The sequence below is a fragment of the Geotrypetes seraphini genome, chromosome 1 (genome assembly GCF_902459505.1).
Source record: "Geotrypetes seraphini chromosome 1, aGeoSer1.1, whole genome shotgun sequence".
NCBI classification, from domain to species: Eukaryota; Metazoa; Chordata; class Amphibia; order Gymnophiona; family Dermophiidae; genus Geotrypetes; species Geotrypetes seraphini.
This window is the reverse complement of record NC_047084.1, coordinates 272,333,421-272,345,996: the sequence shown is the minus strand read 5'-3', so window position 1 is coordinate 272,345,996 and position 12,576 is coordinate 272,333,421. Positions and strand designations below refer to the sequence as shown.

General features: G+C 43.1%; 1 protein-coding gene across 1 annotated transcript in view; it reads right to left on the bottom strand.

The window, feature by feature from the left end:
* RNF212 (ring finger protein 212) overlaps nucleotides 1-12,576 on the bottom strand; it is a 229,374-nt gene that overhangs the window by 186,281 nt on the left and 30,517 nt on the right. The window contains exons 3-4 of the mRNA XM_033951566.1: nucleotides 9,842-9,903; nucleotides 9,016-9,090 (exon numbers count right to left, since the gene is read on the bottom strand). Coding sequence (XP_033807457.1) covers nucleotides 9,016-9,090; nucleotides 9,842-9,903 — 137 coding nt within the window. The remainder of the gene's footprint in view (nucleotides 1-9,015; nucleotides 9,091-9,841; nucleotides 9,904-12,576) is intronic.

The window sequence follows — 12,576 nt, the reverse complement described above, 5'->3', positions numbered from 1 at the left end:
GTTTGTTTTTGATCAAAATATGTCCCAATCCACATTAAAATCTGTAGTTGAGAGTTCTTTCAACCATTGTTGTGTAAAATCCGCAGTCAATTTGTAATGAGTCTCTCAAAATGTGATATATGAAGGAGACAGCTCTCCCTTGTGAAATGGCTATATCACACCATTTCTCGATGGTAGAAGAAGAGTCCATAGTACAAAAATTCAGGTAAATATTATTTATAGAAGAAGTCAAAGTATTCCATTGTGAACAATGATGTTGGAGTCCAGGAAATTGTTTAATGTTGTAAAAGGTAGCAGGTATCTGCAGAAAATAACTGTTGTACTTTCCAAAGTCCTGTTTTCTGCCATTTTTTCCAAAGGAACGGCTTGTTTTTATATTTGATAGCCAGGTTACTCCAAAGAGCCATAGAAGGTAGTGTATATATCGATATAGAAGCTGACTTGTTTAGAAAACGAAGAGCCTTCTGTGTTGCACTCAAGAGCATAAAGTTTTTAAGTTGTTTGGGAATATACATGGTGAGGATGGACTGTATCGGAATTGGATAACAAATAAATTTCTAAATCTCCAATCAAGTAGATGATTCAGACTGAATAGAATCTTGTGTCCAATATTCCAATGCATTTAGCAAGCAAGGCCATATGGTAAAAATGAAAATCATGTAGGTTCACGCCTCCATTTCCCTTGGAAGCCCTCAATTTGATGAGGGAGATTCTCAGTTTTTTATTATTCCAAATAAAATCAGATAACTTTTTGTTTATCGAGGGGGGGGGACAAAGAGAAGGTAGCATAGATAATATGTATGTAATTTGAGGGGCTAATGTCATTTTGATTGATGATATTCTACCTCACCATGAGAGATATAAAGGAGACCATCTGGTAGTCGAATGGGTCAGGTGTCTTTATGAATTAGAATACCCAAATATTTGATAGCTTTAGAAGACCAGGAGAATTTAAACTGAGCTACATCTGATGAGAAAATGGAATCATTCAGGGGGAATATCTCCATCTTGTACCAGTTAACTGAATATCCTGAAAGAGCAGAATAGGCGTTAACTTGTTTAATGAAGGCTGGTATGGAAAGAAGGGGATTGCGTATGAAAAGAAGACATCATCCACGTACGTGGCTAGTTTGACTTGTCTGGAGCCTATATGAATACCTTGAATCTGGGGGCATTGTCATAATAATAAAGGTTCTAGAGCAAGGTTAAATAATAATGGTGAAAGGGGGCAGCCCTGGTGGGTGCCTCTAGATAAAGAAAAGGGTTTTGATAATGAATTGTTAATTAAGATTCTCGAAGTAGGGTGCCAGTATAAAGTTTTTATCCATTTAATAAAGTTCTCACCAAAATTGAACCACCTCAGAACCCTCAGTAGGAACGGCCACTCAACAGGGTCAAATGCTTTCTCCGCATCAATGGCCACTATGGGCGCCAAGGTGGACTTTGCTAGATTATTAATATGATAAAATAATCTGAGATTATCCCCTATGTGTCTATGTTTAATGAAACCTACTTGATCTTTATGAATTAACTAGTCTTTAGGCCCGTTACATTAACGGGTGCTAGAATAGTTGTGTGTCTGTGTTTCTTTTTTTCATTTTCTCTCCAAGCCATTCTCTCCCCCACTGTTCCCTTAGAAGAGTAATAAATCTTGTTTCATTGTGCTCTGGCTTGTCTCAGACCTGCCTCAAGGTGACATCATACGCTGCTGGTTACTTCAAAATCGATAGTGCAGCAAGGTACTTGCTTGGATTAGTAATTCCTCCTAGTTCTCTCTCTCTCTGAACTCATACCCTTGGACAAACTATTTTTTTTTAACATCTTTTTCACTTCAGCATTCTCTTCACATATCTGCAAGCTCTGGCTTCATGAAAACAGGAAGTAGACAGGACCCGCCAGAGAGGAAGGGCTGAAGCTGGCAACAGCAACAAATTTTAAACGCTGCTGCTGCCCGAAGAAGCCAGGCCTTAACCGCAGCCGGCAATGCTGATGGGGGTGGAGGATTTTCAAAGGTTCAGCGGCGGCGGTGCTAGGGGGGTTGAAAAGCCGTCGGTCGTGAAGTATGCCACCTGCATACTTCATGGCCGACGGCTTTTCACGACTTTAAAAACTTAGCGGCGTAGTCTTTTGCTGCCCTACCCCCTTCCCGCGTTCTGTCCGTCTCCCGGCGGCTCCTCTTACGACCGCATCGGAAGCCTTATCCGACGCAGGTGCGGCTCACCCTTACCGCACTATCTGCCTGCCCCGGAAGTGTTATTTTTGATTGTTTCGTCGCCAACTCAGGCTCAGGGCCTTCCGCTGTTGGAGGAGCGGAGAAAGCTGGGTACATCCTCATTGGAGTATGAAGAAATATTAGATTCAAACGCCTCAAAATATTCTCTTCTTGTAGTTATCTGGGAATATGCTTTGAGAACATCATTGAGGTAAAACAGGAGATATTTCCTCCAGTGAGGACGATGCATGCATCGAGTAGGTTCTGGTCGATGCTGATGCTCAGTGTCAATAAAGTACATGACCATGCATGTATCAATTGTTGAGGCATACGAGATTATGATGTTGAGCTATGTCTGTATGGAGACACCAGCTGTATGGATGGAAAACTGTCATCTGCACATACACGCTTAGTATGTGTCAATGAAGTCTATGCTTGGGAGGACGCAGTGGTAGGACTACAAAGCACAGTCACTTACTGTAACAGGTGTTATCCAGGGGCAGCAGGCAGCTATTTTCACATATGGGTGACATCACCGATGGTGCCCGGATGCGGAAAACTTGCAAGCAGACTTGCTTGTAGAAACTAGACGTTTCGAGTCAGCCACACCGTGTATGCGCGAGTGCCTTCCTGCCCAGCGCAGGGCGCACCTCCTCAATTCAGATAGCTAGCAGAGAAGCCAACCAGGGGAGGTGGATGGGTTGTGAGAATAGCTGCCTGCTGTCCCTGGATAACACCTGTTACGGTAAGTAACTGTGCTTTATCCAGGACAAGCAGGCAGCCTATTCTCACAAATGGGTGACCTCCAAGCTAACCAGAATGGGATGGTGGGAGCGTTGGCAAATTAGGAGAATAAATTTTGTAATACACTCTGGCCAAAATGACCATCCCATTTGGAGAAAACATCCAGACAATAGTGAGAAGTGAAAGTATGAACCGAGGACCAAGTAGCAGCTTTGCAAATTTCCTCAATAGGTGTAGATCTGAGGAAAGCTACTGAAGCTGCCATTGCTCTAACTGTATGGGCTGTGACTCTATTCTGTAGGTGTAATCCAGCCTGGGCATAGCAGAATGAGATACAAGCAGCCATCCAGTTGGAGATGATACGCTTAGAGATTGGATGTCCCAACTTGTTCGGATCAAAGGAGACAAAAAGTTGAAGAGCAGTTCTGTGTGGTTTGGTGCGTTCCAAATAAAAGGCCAAAGCACGTTTACAGTCCACAGTATGAAGAGCTGATTCTCCAGGATGAGAATGAGGCTTTGGAAAGAACACTGGAAGAACAATGGATTGGTTGAGATGAAATTCTGAAACCACTTTAGGGAGGAATTTAGGATGAGTATGGAGGACCACCTTGTCATGATGGAACACAGTGAAAGGTGGATCAGCAACTAAAGCTTGCAGCTCACTGACTCTTCGAGCAGAAGTGAAGGCAATGAGAAACACCACTTTCCAAGTGAGATACTTTAGATAAGCCATAGACATTGGTTCAAATGGAGGCTTCATCAATTGAGCAAGAACAACATAGAGGTCCCAAACCACTGGAGGCGGTTTGAGAAGGAGGTTTGACATTGAAAAATCCTTTCATGAATCTGGAAACCACCAGATGAGCAGAGAGGGGTTTTCCTTCAATAGGCTGATGGAAAGCAGCAATTGCACTGAGATGGACTCGTATCGATGTAGACTTGAGGCCAGAGGTGGTTAAGTGTAAAAGATAATCCAGAACAGAAGATAAGGAGGAACCCTGAGGCTCCTTATCGTGAGCAAAACACCACGTAGCATATCTAGTCCATTTTTGGTGGTAGCATTGCCTAGTGGAACGCTTCCTAGAAGCCTCTACAATGTCTCTTATAGGTTGAAAAAACTGAAGAGGAGTTATGTTGAGAGGTACCAAGCTGTCAGGTGTAGACTGCAGATTGGGTTGAAGCAGACTCTGTATAAGAAAAGATGGAAAAACTGGTAGAAGATATGGCTCCCTGCTGCTGAGTTGAAGTAGAAGGGAGTACCAAGGTTGTCTCGGCTACCGATGAGCAAATCATGGTGGCATGAGTGTTCTTCAACTTGACAAGAGTCTTGAGAATGAGAGGGAATGCATAAAGGAAGAGATTCGTCCATTCCAGTAAGAAAGCATCTGCCTCGAGGCGATGAGGAGAATATATCCTGGAGCAGAACTGAGGCAGTTTGTGGTTGTGGGGAGCTGCAAAGATATCTGAGGCGTTCCCCACTTTGAAAAGATGTGATGAAGGGGCGAGGAATGGAGTGTCCATTCATGAGGTTGCAGAAGATGACTCAAGTTGTCCGCCAAGCAATTGTTCGCCCCTTGAATGTAGACAGCTTTGAGGAAGGTGTTGTGATGGATCGCCCAGTTCCAAACCTTCAGAGCTTCTTGACAAGGGGAGGAAGATCCCTTTGTTGACATAGTACATGGCGACTTGGTTGTCCGTCCGAATGAGGACTACCTGGTCGTGAAGAAGATGCTGAAAAGCTTTGAGAGCAATGAAGATCGCTCTGAGTTCCAACAGATTGATGTGACACTGACGATCCGTACTGGTCCAGTGGCCTCGAGTACGGAGACCATCGAGATGAGCGCCCCAAGCATAGGTCAAGGAATCTGTTGTCAGGACCTTCTGATGAGGGGGCGTTTGAAACAGTAAGCCTCTGGAGAGATTGGAAGAGAGCATCCACCAGCGGAGAGACTGTCACGGTAGGAGTGACAGTTAATGTGTCGAGAAAGTGGGTCGCAAGCCTGCATCCACTGAGATGCCAGGATCCACTGAGGAATGCAAGGGTAAAGTCTGGCAAAAGGAGTCACATGTACTGTGGAGGCCATGTAACCTTATAGTACCATCATGTGTCTCGCTGAGATTGAAGAGCGGATAGACACTGCATGACAGAGTTAAAGGAGAGCTTCCAGACGTTGTTGCGGAAGGAATGCTCTGAGGAGAATAGTGTCGAGAACAGCTCCAATGAATTGTAGATTTGGGAAAGTTGATTTTGAATCCTAAACTTTGTAGGAACCACGTAGTCTGTTGGGTCGCTACAATAACCCCCTGAGATGTGGAATCCTTGACAAGCCAGTCGTCAAGATAGGGAAACACCTAAAGACCATGGTTCCTTAGAGCTGCTGCTACCACTACTAGGCACTTGGTGAACACTCTGGGAGATGAAGCCAGGCCAAAGGGCAGCACTCTATATTGGTAATGCAGATTCCCCATCCAAAATCTGAGGTACTGACGGGAGGCCGGATGAATGGGAATATGAGTATAGGCCTCCTTGAGATCCAGAGAGCACAACCAGTCGTTCTGATCCAGAAGGGGATAAAGGGATGCCAGGTACAGCATTCAAAATTTTTTTTTGACTAAAAATTTGTTGAGAGCCCTGAGATCCAGGATGGGTCGCAGATTGCCCGTCTTCTTCGGAACAAGGAAGTTAACAGGAGTAAAACCCCCTGTTTTGTTGTCCCAAAGGAATTGGTTCGATGGCATAGAGACGAAGCAGAGCTTGAGCTTCCTGAAGAAGAAGGGCGATCTGGAATGGACTGGAAGGATACTCTCTTGGAGGAAGCTCTGGTGGAACCTGAGTGAAATGAAAAGAGTATCTTTCCCTGATGATTGACAGCACCCAGAGGTCGGATGTAATTGTCTCCCATCGGTGATAAAAATGATGGAGACGACCTCCAATTGGGGGGAAGAGAGGGCAGAGAGAGAACAATGGAGGTTATGCTCTGTTTTAAACAGTCAAAAAGACTGTGCAGCCTTAGGTGCAGCAGAAGGTTGAGATTTCTGTTGCTTCTGATTCTGCTGTTTCTTAGGAGGCAGACGAATGTAAGGAGCCGCTCTCGGAGCAAAACGCCTCTGGAAAATTGGAGGAGGGTGTGCAGGCTTGGCAGGAGCTGGCTTAGGTTTTGGTTCGACAATAGAAGCAAAGGATTTTTCATGTTCAGATAATTTCTTGGTGGCTGCCTCGATAGATTCATCGAAGAGGTCATTGCCTGCACAAGGAATATTAGCCAAGCGGTCCTGAAGATTAAGGTCCATGTCAATGGTGTGAAGCCAGGCTAGGCGACGCATTGCTACAGAACAAGCAGTCGTCCTGGCAGACAACTCAAAGTCATCATAAGAAGATTGGAGAAGATGTAATCTGAGTTGAGACAGAGTAGCTATGACTTCTTGAAACTCGAAGTGCTTCTGAGTATCTAAATAGCTGAGAAATTTTGGAAGATCAATGAGGAACTTGAAATAAGTAACAAAATGAAAATTATAGTTGAGGACTTTGGAGGATATCATGGCATTTTGGTAAAGACATCCAAACTTGTCCATGGTTTTCCCTTCCCTTCCAGGAGGAACGGTAGCATAAACTCTGGAAGGATGGAATCTCTTCAAAGAGGATTCCACAAGCAGAGATTGATGAAACAACTGCGAATTCTCAAATCCCTTGCAATGTAGAGTTTTTTACCTGGAGTCCAACTTGCCTGGAACAGCAGGAATTGCATAAGGGGTCTCCAGGCATCGTGTAAAAGTTTGAGACAGAAGCTTATATAGTAGATGACGGCAGATAAAGACCCGAATGGTCCATCCAGTCTGCTCAACCTGATTCAATTTAAATTTTTTAATTTTTTCTTCTTAGCTATTTCTGGGCAAGAATTCAAACCTTTATCCAGTACTGTGCTTGGGTTCCAACTGCCGAAATCTCTGTTAAAACCTACTACAGCCCATCTACACCCTCCCAGCCATTGAAGCCCTCCCCAGCCCAAACAGCCACATACAGACGCAGACCATGCAAGTCTGCCCAGTACTGGCCTTAGTTCAATTTTTAATATTATTTTCTGATTCTAGATCCTCAGTGTTCATCCCACGTTTCTTGAACTAAGTCACAGTTTTACTCTCCACCACCTTTCTCGGGAGCGCATTCCAGGCATCTACCACCCTTTCCGTAAAGTAGAATTTCCTAACATTGCCTTTGAATCTACCACCCCTCAACCTCAAATTATGTCCTCTGGTTTTACCATTTTCCTTCCTCTGGAAAAGATTTTGTTCTACGTTATGAAGGGGAAGCTTAAGTGACTCTGCAGGAGGTTGAGGAAGATGAATGACTTCGAGGTACGCCTTAGAGTATTTAGAACCAGCATCTAACTGAAGATTCAAATCAGCAGCCATCCTCTACCCCTCCTTCCAAAAAAAACCACAATGCATGATGCAGGAAAGAAAGGGGAGGCAAAGTTGCAGCCGGCAGCCTGAGCACCCCAAAGGACTGCTGTTGATGCTTAATAGCCTGTGCTCAAGTTCTTGACCAAGTCAAGGAAGCAAGCAAGTGCTGAGGGCCCGGAACCCTGAGCTTCACAAATCTCCAGCAAACTGGCTGTACAGATCCCCAAGGGATGCAACTGCTGGTTGCAGATGTAAACGTCTGTTCCTCTCCAAGCAGGCAAAGCAGTCCTCACTTATTCGCCGGCTGTTTCGCAAAACAAAATCTGCGAAAAAGCTTAAAAAGCACAGAAAAAATTAAAGAAATAAACAAAGCAGATAAGAGAGAGAGAGACACCTTCATGTTCGCTTGCAGAAGGAAAAACTGAAGGGGGCAAAAAAAGACCATGAAGAAGGAGGAGGAGTCAAAAAGCTGTGATTGACACATTCTGCATCCCTATTGCACTGGAACTGCTATTATAGCATCCCCTGACAAAAAGTTCTACAGCTTAACTATTTATTGAGTGAATAAAAATGTTATTTTTTTCTATTTGTTTTAAAAGTATTGTCATATGACTTAATGAAATGTCCCCTAGTCTTTGTACTGATTCTATCCACTCAGAAGTTTGTAGATCTTTATCATATCCCCACCTCAGCCTTCTTATCCAAGCTGAAGAATCCTAACCTCTTAAGCCTTTCCTTGTATGATGAAAAAGATAACTCTCAAAAGCTAATTATTGATGTATTAAGTTAATCCAATAAAAATACACTAATTATTAGTTAATTCTTATTTTCACATATCCAAGTGGACTACCGCAACAACCACAATTCCTTTGATCAAGGTATAAAAAGGTATACACTTCTCCCTCCGTATTCACGGTTTCAGCAATCGCGGTTTCTAGCTTGCTGGCTCCTTCCCCCAAATTACATCAGCTTGCATAGAGAAATTGCTGATTCCAAGCATTTACAGAGAAAATTGCTGATTCTCAGCCCTTTCTTCATCGTGTTTTGCCTCTCCTTCAGGAACAGGCCAGGTCTCCTACCATGTTATTCGCGGTTTAACCATATTCACGATGGTTTTTAATAGAAAACAGCGAATAACATATGAAAAAGTTATTCGCGGTTTTTCTGTATTTGCGGTTCTGTTAATTCTCTATCACAGCGAATACGGAGGGAGAAGTGTATTTAAATTTAATTTTGAACAAGAACTATTTTTCTGGTGGTCAGATCAGAGAACCTATTACCTAGTGAACTAATAAAATCATTGGCCTGTTCAAGAATTTTAGGGCTCCTTTTACAAAGATGCGCTAGGGCCTTAACGCACGGAATAGCGCACGCTAAATTGCTGCGTGCGCTAGCTGCTACCGCCTCCTTTTGAGTAGGCAGTAGATTTTCGGCTAGCACGCGCTAATCCGGTGCATGCGATAAAACCGCTAGCGCACCTTCTTAAAAGGAGCCCTTAGTAGCAAATGGAGTACACAGTGTTTTACCAAATTTAATGTGGATAAATGGTTCAGAGAAAGCTAAAGTAAGACTAAATCTGATAGTTATATATAAACTGCAAAATACTTATCTATCATATGAAAGTCAAACAAGATCTAATACATCTGAACAACATTTACCTGTGAAAATTCTTTTGAATACTTCTTGCAGAGCTCAGCAACGTCCATGAAAAGTGCCTGCAACTCTGGATTCATCTACAGGGTATGAGAAATAATGGAAGATTAGGTTCTTGCCTTGCTAATCATCTTTATTGTAAGCAAGAATATCAGACCCTCCTTTACTGCAAAGTCTGTAGAGAGCCTACTTTTGTGTTTGTTTATTATTTATATACCGTCTATTGTCTAAGCAGTTTACATTTTAGGTACTCATAGCAGGATTCTCAAAAACCTACGTTAAAAAGCGACAGTCTGTTAACGCAGCCGTTTTGATAGCGAATCTAAAAAACTGAGGCATTCTCAAAAAAAATCGCACATCCAAATGAGGTCGCTGGACAGCAGCGAAGATTCACTTGTGATAGCGATAGGCACATGCGCAGAAAAAACGCTGTCAAGAAAAAAACAAAAACAGGGAGAGAGATGCCCACACTCTCCCGCTGCCCGAAAATCCCAGCCATGACCATCCCCCACCCCACCCCCGCAGCAGGAGAAATGTCCACTCTCTCTCCTGCTGCACTAAACTCTCCACTGCGACCCGACCCAACTGACAACCCCCCCCTCCGCAGTGGGAGAGATGCCCTCTCTCTCCCGCTTTCAAGTGACCCCCAGGTTGTTTAAGGCCCTTCATATGAGAGGCCTTAAACAACTTAGGCCAATCAGAGCCTCAGGCCCCTCCCCGGATGTATCACGAAGGGTTCTAAGGCTCTGATTGGCCCGGAGGCCTAAGGCCCCTCCTATGGCTTTCATACAAACATCACTAAAACATCTTTTTGAAGGTCCAGTTACTTACCTGCTTAGAAAGAAATACTGTACGGCAATGAGCTCCACAAGCTGTGCATGTGTCCTTCTTACCTAAAGAAAGATCAACATACTGTGAATCACATCAACACACTAACCCACAAACTACTTTACAAGTTGACAATACTAAATCATCAGGAAAGAATAGATTTTTAATAAGGAAAGATTAAGTTCTTACCTCTGTAATCTTCTTTCTAGTAGACAGACACTCCATTCCTGAATGTGTGGGTAGTCAATCCCTTCTCACAAGAATACTTGTAGGGAGCTTCATTAGCATTCTTTAGCTCCACCTCCCCTCCTTCTGGGCTGTACTCCAATTCCTCAATTTGTATTAAAGCAAATGGTCAGCCCTGTAGAGGAAATAGAATAGGGTGGGGTAGGGGGACACTCTCTATGAAACATGTCTGTTCTGCTCATATCAAACATATAACAGATAAATAAACTTAACCATTTGCAATATGTAACAAAGTGAAAAACAAACAAGTCACCAACTTGAGCACAACCTGCACTAAGAGTATGGGAGATTTTATAGATATTCTCTAGCTTCTTCAAGGCAGCAGTTGCATCTTCTATCCTTGTCAAGGCTGGACGAAGGAAAGAAACAAGATGTCCAGATTTCCCAGCACCTTTGAGGTAGTCAGCAAGCAAATGAACATCTCAGAGAGCGCAGACTTCAGGAATGGAGTGTCTTACTAGAAAGATTGCAAAGGCAAGAACCTAATCTTTCCTTCTAGTGTGACAAGACATGCCATTCCTGAACACGTGGGACATTATCAAAGCAGTCTCCCTTGTTTAGGGTGGGACAGATGAGCCTGTCAGAAGTGAAGATCCAAATGCAGAGTATTGTTTGGCCGCCACATCCACACTATAAAACTTTGTAAATGTATGGCGAGAAGACCAAGTGGCAGCTCTATATATTTCTTCCGAGGACACTGCCAAAGATTCCGCCCATGAGGAAGTTACACTTCTAGTAGAGTATGTCTTCACAGCTAAAGGCAGATGTTTTCCACTTCAGATATAGGCTGAAAAAAATGGTCATATGGATCCATCTGAAAATAGTTGCTTTCAAGGCTAGTCAGCCTTTACAGGCAGCCCCCTCCAATACAGAAGATCTGACAATCGAAATTCATTTGTATCCTCTAGATACCACAGTAAGAGTCTACGCATATCCAACAATTTCAACACCTGATCACTCTTAATCCCTAACGAGTGAAGGCAGGTAAGTGAATTTCTTGATTAATGTGAAAGCTGGAAACCACTTTCAGTAAGAAAGATGGGATTGTGCATAAGACCAACACCTAAATCCAAAATTCTAAGGAATATATCTCTGTATGATAAAGCCTGAATTTCCGACACTTGTCATGTGGAGGTAATTGCCACCAAAATCATCATCTTGATGATGAAGTCCATCGTAAGGCGCGCTTGCTAGTAGCACCCAGAAGACCAGATTAAGTTTCCACGTTAAAAAAGGATGTACACCGGAGGACAGAGGCATAACATGCCCTTCAAAAACCTGGCCACATCTGAATGTGTGTTTATAAGTACTCTTATTATCCTAGGCTCAAAACAGGAGAGCCCTGCAATCTGAGTTTTCAAGACCTTCCTGCAAGAAGGCAAGTACCACAGAGATCGTTGCTGAGCTCAGGTCCTCATCCTCACTCCTCTGAGCGCACCAAGTTTGGAAGCACTTCCAGGCTTTCACATATGCTGCTATATTAGTCTTCTTTCTACATCATAGAATGATGGATACCACACCATTCCAAATAGCCTTTACATGCTAACGCTGAGTGCTCAAGATACATGCCTTAAGACCAAAACATTCTTGAACCTGACTCAAAAAGTGTGTCAATTTCCCTTAAAAAAATTTTTTTTTTGTTAATTCTGAGAAAGGAGAAAATCCAGAGACACTGACTGCCCTACAAATGCAGGAGGGGGGGAAGATGTAGCCCCCCTAAAGCCGTCACCATTCAGCTGGACACCCCTAAGCTCAGCTAAAGAAGGCAACAGGAGCTGAGCAATTTCAGAAGCCAGGAGCTAGAAAAATGGCATCCATCTGCCTGCTGGAGACAGAGCATACTCATTTTCTAGGAGGCTTTCCATCCAAGAAGAGGTCCTGAAAATCACTGCTCTCTATCTCCACCTGCTGGTAGATGGGTGCTATCCTACTAGGTTCTGGATTCATCTGCTGCTAACGCTAAGGAACCAAGGATAACTTATTATGAAACCACAAAGACCTTTATATTCAATTTATAAGACAATGTGCCTAATTCTCAATTTTCTCAATACAATCCAAAATCTTCACATTAATATTTGCCATTTCCAAGCTTACAGGGACCAGCAACAAAATATCAGTATAAGAGAACATGCAGTATTCACCTGATAAACACAATGTCTGTAAAGAACTCAAAAAAATAAAAGAGTCCCAACTTATAGAGAAGACCCCATCCTTCACTATACAATAGTTTATCAAAAATTATTTAAACAAATTAAAAACTGATCCACTTATACCTAACTCACTCAGCTTATTAATTAACAAAGTATGTTAAAGTATGAGTCAAAACAGTACTGATGTCATAAGGCAACAATGCAAAAATGGATACTATTCCAGCCAAAATAAAACCGCAGCAAGACCACAGCTCACATGACTGCACAGAATTACAATGAACTCCTCCAGCAGTTCATCTGGAAAATGCAGAGTAGCCCCTGTCACAGGTAAGGCGCTAAGCC